Source organism: Hippoglossus hippoglossus, chromosome 24, assembly GCF_009819705.1.
Source record: "Hippoglossus hippoglossus isolate fHipHip1 chromosome 24, fHipHip1.pri, whole genome shotgun sequence".
In the NCBI taxonomy this organism is placed as follows: Eukaryota; Metazoa; Chordata; class Actinopteri; order Pleuronectiformes; family Pleuronectidae; genus Hippoglossus; species Hippoglossus hippoglossus.
This window is the reverse complement of record NC_047174.1, coordinates 11,855,664-11,871,911: the sequence shown is the minus strand read 5'-3', so window position 1 is coordinate 11,871,911 and position 16,248 is coordinate 11,855,664. Positions and strand designations below refer to the sequence as shown.

Genomic DNA, 16,248 nt, shown 5'->3' with positions numbered 1-16,248 from the left:
GTGCTGCACTTAGGTGGTATGATGCACTTCATGAATGGGCGAATGGTAAAGTGCTGCATAACAACCGACCATTTACAAAACCTGAACATAGACTGTGATGCTGATTGCAAAGAAAAGGAACATTGAGGTCTGGATTATAAAATGTTTACCTGCATCCGAGGGGAACATTTGTAGCTGAACAAAATGAGTCTCTGCTGTGATGAGAGAACCACAGAGTGTAAAGCAGCCGGAGTTGCAGAGCTCACGTGGACGTGCACAGAGATTAATGTTTTCTAACCGGAGCAGCAGCACCATGCTCACTATCCACATACAGTCATTTTTTTTTTGCTTTGTTCCCAAAACATCACCCGAAGCATGAACTCCAAACCATGAATCAGCGTTAGTGCGTTACGCCCACTGACAGCAGGTGTTTATCACGGCGAACCAGCAGAACATGGCATGTGAGGTCATTTACAGTGTTATTACGGTTTGAGCTGACAGCAGTGTATCACAGGCTGTGGGAAAACAACTCGGCTGTAAATCAACTGTAAAACTGTAAAAACTAAAATGTTTAACACATGTAAACATCCTGCATTTAAAATGTTAATCAAGTCAAAATACATGAGCGATGCAGTAGAACTGACCTTTATTCAATGTATGCAGGGAGCTGATTATGCAGCAGAATGAGTCGTGGTGAGGTAAATGCATATGGATCATGACATTCATGTGTGAGGAGTGTTTTAATGTTGTAGCTGGTTGAGGGGGGGGGGGGGGGGGGGGGGCTCAGTTAATCTTACTATTATGACGATGATTATCAACTAGCTAATTCTGTATACTGTTAAACCAATAAAATGCATATTGACATGTTTTGTATTATTATTCTATATTAAGCTTTCTGTGAGTCTGTCTGTTTCCAGTCTTTCTGCTAATCAAAGATAATAATAACTAATGAACCTGTAGCTATAGATGTATAAATGAATTAAATAAATAAGTATACAAATACATACCTCTGAAATTGAGTAGTGGCCTAAAATGGAAATACTCCAGTTCAAATAAATCAAAATAATATTACTATCACAGAAAAGAGCTTATTCAGATTTCAGCACTGGTAAAGTACAGATTATATATATATATATATTCATATTTAAAAACAGTGGGCTGATGAAACGAGACGATATATTTAAGGAAAGTTTGTCTATTATCTATTTATAATTATTTATGTCTGTTCAGTCTATTAACGCTTCTTTGTGTTCACTTCAGTGTTCGAATGGGATTTTTAGTTTTTTCTATAAACTTTCCCTCCAGGGAGAAAAACTCATTACTCAGATAAATGGTTTTAAGGCCTGAATACATAAGCACAAATTTGAGTCTCACTCAAGCAGTGATTACCATGTTATATTATTATATCAGCCGTGTGTGCAGGTGTCTTGAGAGGAGGGAATATTATGTTCCTGCTGGCGTTAAAACGAGCTGTAATTTGTATTTTTCTTGGCGTATGACAGGGAGAGGGAGAAAGAGTGTGTGCATGATTATCCCTAATAGATTGTGTATCTGTATGTGTGTGAGTCAGAGGGAGAAAAGGGGGGGGGGTAGCTTGTTCATATTCCAGTGGTGTTTGAGTCACCTGGCAGTCGAGGCTCCTCATCACAAAAAGACTGCTCCTCCTCCCTCCCTCCACCTGCCCTTCGCTTTTTCAAATTATTGTTGTGCTAATTGGCCTTTCAGCCCACTCCCCCTGAGAGAGGGTTTTCTATTCTCATTATTCCATTATTTATATCTTCATATGTGTGTGTGAGTGTGTGAGTGTGTGATTTAGCTCTCGCTGTGCCCTGTGGGGTGATATGTATAGTAAAGCTGGAACATATAGTAGAGTCAACCTATGCAAACACTCTTTCTGCACTCTTCAGACTTCAGAGCACATTATATCGTCTTACATTGATATCCTACTGTAACTAACATAACTACTGTCTGTCTAACCACAGCATAAACCTAAACCTAACTTTATCTAAACCTTAAAACATTGAAGGTCTTTCATTTTCTATGAATTACTATAATATGAATTAATAATCTGTTACTGTTAAACATATATTGGTTGACTGAAACTGAGAATGCTCCTATTATGATGTCTGGCTGGGACTGCGTTGATCTGGATGTGGAGCTTATTAAGTTATCTATTATAACAAACAAACAAAAAAAAAATCATAATATTGTATTTTTTTATATTTTAATTTATTAGTATGTACATATGCATATCAATTGTTTATTCAAATTACCATCTTGACCAGGGACCGGACAGGGGGAAGGGGGTAGAATCAGATAAAATAATATAATCCTTTATTAGTCCCACTAAAAATAAACATGTCTTCATCGTGGAATGATGATTTATGTTCTGTGTTTTCTAGGGGGCGTATTGTCAATGGAATTATGTCCTCACAACATGAGTAATACCTGGAACACACACACACACACACACACACACACACAAACGCATGTGTTTAAGGCAGATGGAGCCATGAACTGAGATTAAAATAGAAAAAGATGGCATTTTTTTCTATGAGAGCTAAAGCAAAGAACAACCCTGTGGGCTTCAGAGCGCACACACACACATCAGAAACACACATCAGAAACACACTGTTGTATATGGATGCTGGCCAAGTTTTGTTTTGGTCATTCTTTTATGTTAGAACTCCCACAATGTTTAAAATAATCCCATCAGTTGGTCTGAATCTTGACAACAAGCCAGCGTGTATTCATGTCTGTCTATTTTCTGTCGGATGAAAGTGTGTGTTTGATAGTGAGTGGTCGTGTTGTGTCATCAGCTGCCACGAGTGTGTCCCTACTTACCGAAGAATACAAAAATAAAGACGTATAAACCTGGTAAACTAAAAAAGTAAGTTCTTATGCCTGAAGAACTTACTTCTCAATGCCTGAACATGTGACTGTGTGCAAAATAAAAAGTGTCCTTTCATGGGTCACGTGCCCAAACCTCCCACAATGCAACTCCTTAGTGTTTTCCTGCCTGGTAAAAAGAGAGAGACAGAGAGAGAGAGAGAGAGAGAGGACCCTGATGTCATCAGAAAGGTTGGACATGATACTGTTCCACTGTTTCAACAGACTGAACAGTGAACTGACTTTCATGTATGGCCTGATTAACCTGCTCGAGGGCCCCCGGGCAAATATTTGTTGCTGGTCCCCTGCTGACCCCCACTACACATGGCCCTTAAATTATTTCCCCAGGCAACTGAAAAGCAAAAATCTTGATTATAAATTTATATTTTATGTTGTTTCAGCAAAATGTTAAAAAGTCACTGACACGTTGATATATTATTATTATACATATATAATTATTTCTCATATATACATATGTTATTTTTAGCAGTTTTATATGATATTGTGGGGTTTTCAACTGTAATTCAGACATTTAAAAGCAATTGGAGATATTAACTTTGCATTAAGAGAATAATGACTTTTCATTCCTTTTTGACATTTTCTGAACAGTAAGTCACTTATTTCAGAAGGTCTTATTATAACTGATGTTATACAAACAACTGATATATTCCACTTTCATAAATATGTGCAGGTCCTAATTCCCTGTTTTTATCTCTGATGTATGTGATCCAATCATCAGCCTCATAAATAATCAGCACAATAATGATTTCCACTTATGAAGACACAATGTGTATAAAAAAGGATGACAGCTTGCATAAGATGCTCTACTTGACCTTGTCTGTGGTGATGAGTCATAATGTGAAACATAAGACCAACAGCCTATAGAAACAAACAAACCTATAGAACAGACCTCAAGAGTTGTCGTGAAATCATGGATCATATGATGAAAATGTAACATGATTGATTCCGGAGCCCGGGAATAATTCTCTGAGTTGGTTTAATGTCCTCTGTCTCCGTTAAGCTGCTTTCAGACAAGCACCGACCCAACTGTCAATTGAGTTCATGTCTGAAAACGGCTTTAGTCTCCCGTTGATGAGATTAACATGCAGATGATTCCTGTCAGAATTTGAGATTCCAAGCGGAGCCGAGTGTTTGTCATGAAGCCGTCGCGGTGCTGAGTCACGCACACGTCGGCCTGTGACAGATTCACAGCATCAGACATGCAGCGTTACTCCGTGTGATTCAATAGCTTCCCACATTAGGAGGAGAGCTGTGAAATAAAAGAGCTCGGTAGCTCCCCAGTGACCCCGTTTCACAGAGCTCCCAGTGACGCTCTTCCTTTTCATTAAAGAATCTTGGTATAAGAAACAAAGGGAAAAAAACAGATATAAAGACTGTGCGCTCCACCGCTGTTTGTTTACTTATCAGCGCAACAGGTAAGAGGCTGCGGTCTTCACTTCCTCTGTTTACCTCCCAAATGTCAAGCAGAAGGACGATGCAGGTCATTACTGTTTGACAAATGGCTCATTATACTGGGTGCCGCCATCTTGCATTGTTTGGTCATAATTTGGAGCCTGGGCACTAGTGAAGCCACGATATCAAAGTCCCTCCGAAACATGCTCTTAACCAATCACGAGTCATTTCCCCCCCTGTTTTTATCGCATCAAATAAGTGGTGCAGGTATAAAAACGTTCATACAGTCGAGGAAAATCATTTATTTTGTCAAATACTGCCTCATCCATTCAATGTACTGCTGTAGCCTCAAAATGGGTATGACATTCAGGAAACAAGCGCTTCCTGGGAAATGTCTATTTGTGTTTGAGCTTTTGAATCCGTGGAAAAAGAAGAAGACATGGCCACTTTACAGTATGAGTCACACAGTCTACAATGCTGTGTTAGGAGGCGTGTGGAGGCAACACGGTCCTTTTAATATATAGCAGCCTTGATTTGTGTGTCGATGTAAACATACTGTGGATATACTACACACATACTGTACATATACAATCTGTAACCACTGTGAATGTCCACATCGGGGCTGAAAGCAACAGACAGAGACAAGGATATTGGTTTTGAATCTCATATCCTGTTTTATTGTTCAATGTGGCAGAACACGATATACCACACGGTACAAACAACACGCCCACGCACTCAGACGTACACGTGGAGGAAAGGGGAAGACAAACAGAGAAGACAAATTTGTAGAGGCGTTCACAAAAACGGCTCAGAGTTGTCATGACTGATAGTGACAAGGTGGGGAACCACTGATCAAACAACTCACAGCCACACACACACACACAGACTTACACACAAATGTGCTGAAAGACAGATGAACAGAATAATCACACAGACCAACAGGACAAGTTGTGTATTAAAGGGGATTTTTAAGGAGATTAAGGATCTGGTGACAATAATAAGATCAAAACGAGAACGATCAAAGTCCACCTTAAGACAGAATTCACCTTTGTCATCGATGGTTCAGTGGCGACAGGATTGAAGTGGATTTCAGGGATGAGAGAACACCTGTTTGCACTGGAGGGAACTAAACCTCAGACGGCTGAAACGCTGAGTCTCTCTGTCTGTGTGTCCCTGTGTCTGCACACACACAAATTGATAAATCCGACAATAGAAACAACATGAATTCTGTCTTTCGGCTGATGTTTTTTTCATTTTTTTTACATTTAACTCAAGCATCTGACTCTTTAGCCGCCGGTAAACATTTATCATCTTTGTGTTGGATAAAATGTTACCTATGCGTTATCACCTTAAGCACTTACAGTCAAACAAAAATTCACATTGATTAGTTTCAGTGACTAAAGGCCACTTTGAACAGCATCTCTATATTCGCCCCCTCTCTGGAAACGAGACAATGAATAACGAAAACAGAAAATCAGTATAAATGTTGTGCTTTTTTTTTTCTTCTTTTAAACCTTCAAATGCAAACTGAGCGCCAATTTTTTTGAATCAGCTAAAAATAAAGTATCTTTTCATTTACTCACTCGAGAATCATTCTTCTAACAGCAAAGAAAATAAATAAAACATTTAAAAAAGGATAAAATAACATTTAACGTCTTAGTAAACCACCTTTTATCGCCGTTTGCGTGTCTGCATCAGCACCATCTTGCTGTCAGTGGAAAACCATCTCCTTTGAGAGTTTCTTAATGGATTTCATGAGCTGTGGGGTGGACCGCATTACACGAAAGGCAAATATATGCGTATATGTACGGATGGAAGACACTGGAATTAAGAGCCGGAGGGTTTCCAGCTGACAGCAGCGATTGTCGGAGGTAACCACCGCCTAAAACTGTTTGGCTGCAATCGAGGATAAAAGCTCCTCAGATCAGCGCAAATACACCGAGACTCAGAGAGCCCGGTGTCCGTCTGTGGTGCAGAGGTTATCACAAACAATTTATAGATGGATTTAAAAGACTAAACTGAAAACAAATCATCTGTACCCTCTTTCGTCAGATTCATTCGACAGAAGAAAAAATAATTAACATTTATATATGATAATGAGAAAAGAAGTGGTGCTATGAAATGAATGCCTGTGTCTAATAGGAATAATGACAGCCTGTTACATAGAGGTCATTAATGTAATGAGTACAAATGCATTCTTGGCAGCTTGTAGTGTGTCTTTACGTAGTGGTATATTATTTTTTAAGCAAATCCCCGATTTAGTTTCTCCCACTGGACCGGACATGATTTGAAAAGGTAGCATCATTAGAGGAGATTATTGTGATTGAGAGATACCAGATTTATTCTGTTTGTGCGGACTGTAAACGGACCGTTAATGAGTCGCTATCACTTTAGTTTCTGTTTTGAAAAAACGAATGCAACTTTCCAGCGGAATTTATCTCAACCAAATGATTGTCTTAGTGTCGCCTCGGCAGGACAGCAGTCGTGTGTAATACTAACAGCTGAGCTGGGGCCACTTTCCATAAACAACTTAGAGTGAAGACAGAACTGCACTTCGGTTTGCAGATACACTTCTGAAGTGAAACGTAAAATAAGATGCTGGAAGTTTAAAGGAGATCCGTTCCTGAAGTGGATACAGAGAAAGTGCTTCGAACCGAGGCTCGCTGCAGAACACAACAAAAAGAACTCGCACGGTCCAACATACATCTCACACTTAATGCTGGAAAGATCCAACCAGTCACAATCGCTGATTTTTTAAAAGAAATTATGCTCAAAAGAAAAGTAAAATCCTTTTCTCCACCTGAAGCGATCCAGTGAAGGAGAAAGGAGGGTTGTCGTCGGAGGGGAGTAACGGATACTGAGTGTTTTTCTTTTTTTTCTAAGTGCAGGTGCGATTCATCTTCTTCTAAAAGGGCAGTTTGTGAGCGAGAGGTCACCGTAAACCCAACGTGTGTCTCTCTAGAGGATGAGTGCTTCACATTTGTGTTGACGTGCAAACGCAGACCCACAGATGAGTGAGGATCGAGGGGCAGCATCCTCACCGTTATGGAGTGATCAGACCAAACGTGGAGCAAAGTTTAGCCTAGTGTGCGATTATGGCCACTGGAATGTTGTAACTGTAACTAATGAGTAACTGGATAACTAACTAACCAGCAGGTGGCCATTGAGGGCGATAGTTAGTTTGTGCTCTATTTCTGATTCAAAATCAAACATTTTGAACTTGCATGACTCATATTCTCGTCTATTTGTGTCGTGTGGTGCAAATTTGTTGGTACTTGCTTCCTTTCATTGATTTTGTATGTAATCACATTGCAAAATTTGCCCCATGTTTGGTCTAAACACATAAATAGATAGTAGGACACCAGAGATAGTGAGTTCATTACCAGGCTTAGCTAGCTGACCTGTTGTGATGGTCACCTAGTAGCACTGATCTTAAGCTACATTATCTATTTAACTAGCACTGTGTCGAGCTAGATCAGGTGGGCAGGTAGCTAGCATGACTGGCTAGCCATCGTGGTTGTCTAGCTGGTTTGGTTAGTCAGCAAACTGGGCTGACTGGTTGGCTGGTTCAGGCGTTTCGCCCAAGGGCTTACTGACGCTTCTCCTCGTTAGCCAGGCCCGGCTAATGTTTTGTGGGCGGCTGGTTTTTCAGTCTGTGTACCTCGGCCCCGATGATGTCACTTCCTGTTGTCTGCGGTGGAGTTGGATGTAGTGTCCGTCTTTGTAGCAGCTTCCTCAGTGTTCCCAGGGACCTGCGTGGCCGTGGCATTAGGCCCGCCCCCATTTTGAAGTGTTTCCTGTTTGTATTGTTGCAAGGCGCGATTGACGGCGTCCTCGACCAACTTCCTGCTGACCCTCAGAAGCTCTGCCTCGTCAGGCTCAGACCGGCGACGCCCACCTGGGTAGAACAAGCATGACAAAAACACATATAATATCCAGTTTTTTCATTCAGTCACTTACATAAAACAACCTTATTGTGGGAGATTAGTCACTTTCTATTAGATCTTGCTTTCTCACAAACACAATGTAGTCCTTAAACCTGCATCCTCATTATTTTCCACAGCTTGGAGCCAGTGAAACGTTTAAACTCAACATTGACTACTATCCCATTAAAAACAATATAACAAACACATCAGACATAGAGCAATGTTTTTATTTGGAGAGTTGTTTATGGTCTATATCGATAAGCGCAGCTCTAAAGTCAAAAAAGTAGAATGCCCTTGGAATAATACACTAACATTCTACCTCAATATTAAATTAAAAAGAAATTATATTGCAGCAAGTTACATATGGTTTAAAAAAACTAAAAAAAACTGTCATATATCCTGTAGATGCCCCTAACACTTACTAAAAAAGCTATTTTGATTGTTGATCTTTTAAAGTTGTACTTAAAATACAACAATATACATTTTCATTTTGAAAAGCTATCATCTAACTGTGGATTATCTAATGATGGTCGTGCCACTCGCTGGTAGTCTACTCTACTGTATGTGACAGAAATGACATATTCAGATTCTGAGCTACAGTGACATTTAATGGTATGAACTCTACACTAGATTTGATTCCCAGCTCTAATCTGCTTCCTGTGGCATTGTGTGTGTCTTTTCATATAACAGGGACAATTTCATTCCCATTCCACTGTGCTCAAAATGAAAGAAGAGAGTATTAAGATGACAATAGTAAATGACTATACAATCACTCATCGTGGGGTGAAGCCAGCCAAAGTATATTGGATATGACAACAATATAAAAACTTTTGGGTGTGGATAATAACAGACGAGGTAAACCGCAGGCAGGCAGGGGACCAAGCGGCATAGTGGCGCAGTGGTGAGCACATGCTGTGTTTTTCTGAGTGGAGTTTGCATGTTCTCAGGTTGTCTGCATGTGTTTATACTCTACTTTACTCCCACCGGCCACAGACTTGCAGCGCAGGTTAAAAGGAGCCTCTACAAAGCCTGTAGGTGTGAATGGAGCATAGATGGTTATTTGTCTCTATGGCGACCTGCCCAGGGTCCTGTCCCCGCCTCCCGGCCAGTGTCTGCCGGGATTAGCTCGAGCTCCCAATCGACCTTCAAGGATAAGTGGCATTTTTGATGGACGGCTGCAAACCGTGATCTATCAACTCTTCCATCCATGCATGTTGATATTTAATCTACCTCCTGAGGCATTTGAGAGGATAATTCATCAACAGGTAAAGCTCTTTAGCACGCTGCTGATTCTGCTTGTGCTATGGACAAGATGGGGGACAAAAATCGGACAGACATAGAGCCAGATGGATAAAGAAAATAAAAAAAGGTAAGACAGGCAGAAAGTCAATAATTCATGTAAGAAGACGGGCGGGCAGGCAAGCTGTAAAATGGACAGCCCGCACCAAGCCATTCAGAGAGTAATAGAAACTCAGTGAAGCATCCAGTCTGACAAACACATACATATACAGTACACATACACACACACACACACACACACACACACACACACACACACACACACACACACACACACACACACACACACACACACACACACACACACACACACACACACACACACACACACACACACACACACACACACAGTAACCATCTCAACGTTTGAATTCTAATGCAAACATAAAATCCCCACAGCTAATCTTCTATACCACACTGTCCCACTGGGCCCAATGGTTTGTTTGCATTTGAAAACATTGCGGTGCTCATTATATATTCATCACAGAAACAGTCGCTTTAGGAGCGACTTGAGACGACGGTCAGAATCTCATCCATATGTGAATATGTAGATTTATTTTCCGTTCTCTTGTAATTCCTCTACCAACCTAGTGTGACTGCAAATGTTTGCCCTTTATTTTTATATTCCTTTTTTGCATAACCCCCACGTAGCACTCCACAGCGATGTGTCAGAGCTGGGTCTAAGTTTGACTTGCACAAGCACACGGGAAAAGGACAGACATTCCTGTAGCAACACACACCATGTGATTTGGTGAGTAACACCGAGTATAAACAGCAACTTTGCAGAACAGAAAACTTTAACAACTTTAGGACACAAGTATTGATGGCATTTTGGCAAACTAACTCTTAAACTAGAATGTAGAGCACATACAACTGTCCCTGGCCCAACGGGTCCATTAAATTCAATCAAGACAGATAGATATCCGTCCCCTAATTTTTTCAAGCTCCATGAGTTATTCCCAAGGAAATCAATAAAAATGTCAAAAAAATGTAAGAAACAGTGTGGAGAAAAAAAAAATCCTGTTTGTCTGGATCCATGCCAAAATTTGTAAGCCCCCTATCCCGTCTTTCCACCAGTTGTTGAGTAGTTTTTGTGTATTCCTGCTGACAAACACACAAACAAACAAACAAACCAACCAACCAACCAACAAACAAACAGGGGTGAAAACCTCCTTGTCGAAGGTAATTAGAATCCCCATGGTTATTAAGTTAAAAAAACTAAAGCTTAGGTTAATTCTTCACTGTATGCATTTGTATTTACGTCAGTCAAGGAGATTATATTTTCTCTGCCGTTTGTTTGCCTCTGTAAGAAGGATTACCCAACAGCAACTCAACTGATTTACATGAAACTTTGTGGAGCTGTGGGACATGAGCCTCGGATGAACCCATTCACAGGTTATTTTTCACAATACGGTGGTAAATTTGTCTAGTTAGCCTTCGCAGAGGTATGCTCTCTCTCTGAATTTAATAGGATGAAATAAAACTGTTCTGCAGGTGTCTCAGTCCAAGACATCTTGCTCTTTTCTCACCAACCTACCCCTGTCTTCCTCCTGGGGCTGTTCTGCTGGGCTGACGCCTGCTGAGCAGACCCCTGGCTTTCATCATTATCATCATTATTAATCAAAATCACTGTCGTATGCGTGTCACTGCAACATTTCCCCACCGCTGCCAGCTTGTTGTGTGCTGTGATGCATTATTCATCAATGGATTTGTGTTGTTTATGCCAAATATTCCGCCTGCAACCACAGCTTGACAAACAGGAATCAGCCCTCACCAGACCAGGGCACATTTGAACACTCATTCAGTTATGTTCAGCATGTGCTCACATCATCTTATTTTTGGCTAAATTGATTTTGTACCTAAAATAATGTTCTGTTGTAGTTGGTTTATTGAGTTGCTCTGCCTGTGAAGCCCCGCTGTGCTATTCCATTAGCTGTGGCCTGTGTCAGTTTAAGAGAATCACACATCTGACTGCTTTCTGATAAATGATTGTACCCTCACCACTTCAGGTTCAGACCGAATTTATTCTCAATCTGCGTTTCTCAGTAAAGTGCAGACACTCATATGTGGGGCTCCTCACATGCTGGCCATTTCTGAGTACCCGGCGGTAATGATCAGATGTTTGGTCACATGATTTAAGTCAAGTGAGCAGACCATTATACAGGCTTTGCATTGTTTGTGCACCGGTCTTAAAAAAAACGCTGTCTCGTCTGCAGGCACTAACCTTCATACCAGCTCTTAACTGATGACTGTTCCCAAACAGTAATCAGCCGGTGGATGTCTTTTATGCAAACATAATCCTCACATTAACTAACTTCAATACTTGCAGAGGCATTTTTTCCACACCTGCAGGGATGTATGTGCAGACTAGATTTCATATTAAGAATCAACTGCACAGCAAAACGCCTGAGTGCAACAGCAGCTCAAATAAAGACTGTGTGGTGGAGGAAGTTATCACAGCATCTGTAATATAACTTTGGTGTGCACATACTAAAAGGCAAATAAAAGCAAGTAAAACTTTTAGGGCTGTGGTCCCAAGCTGATTAGTTCACCATAAAATGTATAAAGGAGATACTTAATGTTTGTAATAAACTCCTTGTATTTCACAGTAAATAATCAGCTACTGAAAAAGCCCCCTATGGTGTGCCTTGCTCAAGGAGTCGACAGCAGCGGGGGGGCTGGTTGCTAACACAAGGGCGCCATGCATCCAGGCAGTGCGGCTAATGGCCACTCTTATTAATCACTTCCTGCTCTTATGCCTTTAACCGGACAGAAGCAGATATTGGTCAAGCAAGCAAAGCTTAATTTGTAAAGCACATTTCATTCCAGGTGGAAGCACAATGTGCTGCACGAGGCACGAGCTACCGTAGACGTTGTAACCACACATACAGTATATGTGGAAGGTGTAAAGATAAACATAAGACACCGATGGAAACGGACACAGAAATTAAAAGCATGAATAAAATATGATTAAACAAAACAAGAATTATGCCAATAAAATATCCACGGTGAGAAAAGACCTGCTGCTGGACTCAGTCGGCAGAACCAGTCACTTGCTTATTCACAGTTTAGTGAAGCTCGACTCGGTACGCAGGACCAAGAACTGGAGAGTCAGTTGTTGTTGCCGGTGTCGTGAACACGCACATTGTCGTGGACGAGCTGTTGTCCTGATCGACAATGTCACTTACATTGTTAATATTGAATGTATCTTAGGTCCAAATCCAACACTGCATTTATTTGGACCCCAAACAATACACATGCAAAGTGTGAATCTGATCAAATGAATGGTTCTCGAGCCACAGACAGACAGATTATGGAATTACTAGATAGATTAATTTAACTGAATTTGAACTGAGGTACATGAAACGATCACATACATGATATCGGCAGAAAGAAAATAAAAGCAGATGCTATTTTAGTGATTCAATTTTTGCTTTTCTCCGAGTGTTGATTAACAATTCATGGATTCACGGATTAAACGTGTACTTTATATGAGTAAAAAAACTGACAATGTTTCTTCTATAATTATACCTGCTCCAAGAGATCATTAAAAAGGAGATTACACTCTGTTGTGTTGTCAATATGATTAGAGGTAGTTGCGGAAGTTCCCTGAACTCAATCACATCATGACTCATCCTGAACCTGATCGGTCAAGGCGGGGTCTCACATTATTGAGAGCAATTTCAGCCCATAATCAGATGTAGATTAGGTGTCAAATGAACCTCCCTGACTCTCAAACATACTTGAGCGTTTGGCATGGAGCGGACTCTGAACCAAATCTGCAAGACAAACACAAATATTTAAAATACACACACACACACACACACACACACACACACACACACACACACACACACACACACACACACACACACACACACACACACACACACACACACACACACACACACACACACACACACACACACCTCCTTACTTTAGTGTCTCGTGGTTTCATACACTAATGAAGCAGTAAAGTCCATGAAAGCCTCTTTGTCTTGCTAACACAAGGGAGATACTTCTTTGCATTTTGATTTTAAAAGATTGGTTTCGACCCCCGGGCTACGTGACGGCTTAAATGGATCCGCAAATATTCTGAAGAAATATTGTCTGAACTCACTGACTCTCATGCTGCCAGGAGCTGCAAGACCCCGTGGGGGGGGGGGGATAGGGTACAAGAACCTATTATTTCAAGGAGGGTAAGAAACCTAAGGGAAAAAAACCCAACCAGTGTGTGTTTTTCAGATGAGGCAGCAGAGAGTAAGCTGTCAGTTGATTTTGAAATGGGAAGATTAATGGCATATGTGGACTAAAACAAATCCCTCATTTCATCTCCTCTCTTCATCAGATCAGTCCCTGCCTAGAAAATTATTAACATGTAATTCCAGGCCAACATAAACAGACTTCTGCTGGCTATATAACCTTGTGTGTTTCTGACTGTGAGAAAAGCCTTTTTATCTGCCTGTTTGATGCCTTTATGATGGCAGTAAAGCTGCCCTCTGTAACTATAACACACACGCACACACACACACACTGATAAGCCTTTCCCACTGTGGATAGACAGAATCCACAGCAACAAGGTTTACAGACACAAGGATATCTCGTTCTCAATTTATCTCTGTCTCACACACACACACACACACACACACACACACACACACACACACACACACACACACACACACACACACACACACACACACACACACACACACACACACACACACACACACACACACACACACACTTTTCAAAGCTAATATCCTCACACTCATTTCTCTCTCCTCTGTTCCTCTTTCATACTACTTCCGTCTCTACAACTCTCTTCTACTCTTTACTTTTCCAAACCTCTCTCACTCTCTTTATCTAAATATTTTCTCTACTTTCCGTCTATCTCTTTCTACCTTTTTTTTATTTTATTTTTTTTGCCAGCAGGGGTTGTCATGGTGACAGGACGAGAACCACTTCAACTTTTACCAACACAGGAGGCTGAGCCGAATTCCTTCTGATTTTTGGCAGGTTTCGCTCTCTCTGCTCTCCGAGTGTCCTCTTCTTTCACCTTTTTTCATCCTTTTCTCTTTTTTCTCTTTGTAGCTCATGTTTACCCTGATTTATCGAATGTCACGTCTTTGGACCAGTTACCAAACATGGTTTTTGAAGTCTGTCTGTGGACTGACGTGTTTAGTTTGCCTCTAAGAGCTGTAGCACAAAAAAAACAACAACAATGAAACCTTTGACAAGAAGAGTTTTGAAGATGCAGAGTTCCTTCATTCGTTCCCCAGTCTCTGCCTCTTTCAGTGTGATGATAATTCATAAACAGCCAGATTAAACCTCTTAGCCCATTTGCAGTCAACCAAGCCAATTATTCTCTCTAACTGGTAAGTAGTGGTAATGAGGACAGCTTAACGTGGAAATTGTTATCTTGCCCGGGTGATTCTGGTTAAACCTGTAATGAAATGAGATTAGTTCAGGAAACGCTGTTGTCTGTCGGACCGTAAATGCCGGCCAGGTTGTGTTGACATGACTTTCTTACATTTGTGGCCATGCTAAACCAATTTAGGTGTGGATGTAGAGGAGGAACCGGGAGTTTTTCTTATCAAACCGCCTTTTTTCTTTTACATTTCTACTGCTTTCAGACATGCACTGAACTCCAGATAATCTCCTGAAACTATCCTGAGGGGCTTTATGACAGAATGCAAATGTCTTAAGCCTATGTGATCCTATGTGAGAAAACACAAGGAGATTATCCGGAAGATTCACCGCTAGCAGTTGGGCGCTTTGATGAAGTTTCTAACATGGGACAGATGCAAATCTGAAAAAAATATAAAAAGAATACAAATATTTTAGCATTAAAAAGACGCGCCATACATTGTCACAGAAGATGTTAAGTTAGAAAGACAAGGAGATTGGAGAGCATTTGGTGATAACTAAGAAAAACGCATGATCTCCACAGTGGAATGAATACTTTAGGTCCTGCCTACTGCATGCTGTGCCACCACTCTCCTGAACACTGGAGATTTTTGTTTGAGGCTTTCTTCATATTGTGCGGACACTCTCTGAATTTCATTTCTGTAAAGAGGTTTAGGATTGTTCCGTGCAATTACTTTCTAGATTTATCAGATTGCTTGGTCCTCAGTTTACTAGAAATCGAGGGGGTGTAATCCAATCCAAGAACTGAAGACATTACATTATTAATGAAAACTGAAAAAAGCAGCAAACTCCCATATGTGAAACTGAAGCTGGAACAAGAGACCAGTTGAGAGTTACCAAAGTGATCTATTATTAAAATAGCATGAACATTTTTTACTTTAGCATTTTATCTATCGCTGAACATTTTACTTTGTCCTGTGCTTTGGTTGATGATTAGCAAATGTTGGCATGCTATCTGCTAAACAAAGATGGTAAACATTAAAGTCAGCACATTAGCACTGTCAGTGTGACCAGGATGTTGACGTTAACATAACTCAAAGCATGGCTGTGGCCTAATTTTTAAAATAGACTCAGACTTTGAAAGAAGTTAATAATCGTAAGTCAAAGCCCTAATTCTAAAGAGTTACATTTATCAATAATTTCCCATAGTTCACTATATCTCAAAGTTACGCTGCTGTGAGACAAAAGCGTTTAGCTCAAAGTGCAACAGCGGCTTTGTTCCTGTTTCACACGTCTCTTCTTGCTGGTTTGTAGTCATTCAGAAACGTTAAAAGGCTGTCGGTGAACATATGCTGTGTTTTGGATGATGACT

The 16,248-nt window shown here is 40.6% G+C and overlaps 1 protein-coding gene across 4 annotated transcripts in view; it reads right to left on the bottom strand.

Moving 5' to 3' along the window:
- Positions 1 to 4,931: 4,931 nt before the first annotated feature.
- The window catches only part of LOC117758873 (A-kinase anchor protein 7-like), a 40,295-nt gene continuing 28,978 nt past the window's right edge, over positions 4,932 to 16,248 (bottom strand). For 3 of the 4 annotated variants that reach the window (XM_034580892.1, XM_034580890.1, XM_034580893.1), the window contains 2 exons: positions 13,250 to 13,285; positions 4,932 to 8,179 (listed from right to left, as the gene is read on the bottom strand). In XM_034580892.1, the coding sequence (XP_034436783.1) occupies positions 7,959 to 8,179; positions 13,250 to 13,285 (257 nt within the window). In that variant the 3' untranslated portion in view covers positions 4,932 to 7,958. The remainder of the gene's footprint in view (positions 8,180 to 13,249; positions 13,286 to 16,248) is intronic. The other variant, XM_034580891.1, reaches the window with a different exon arrangement.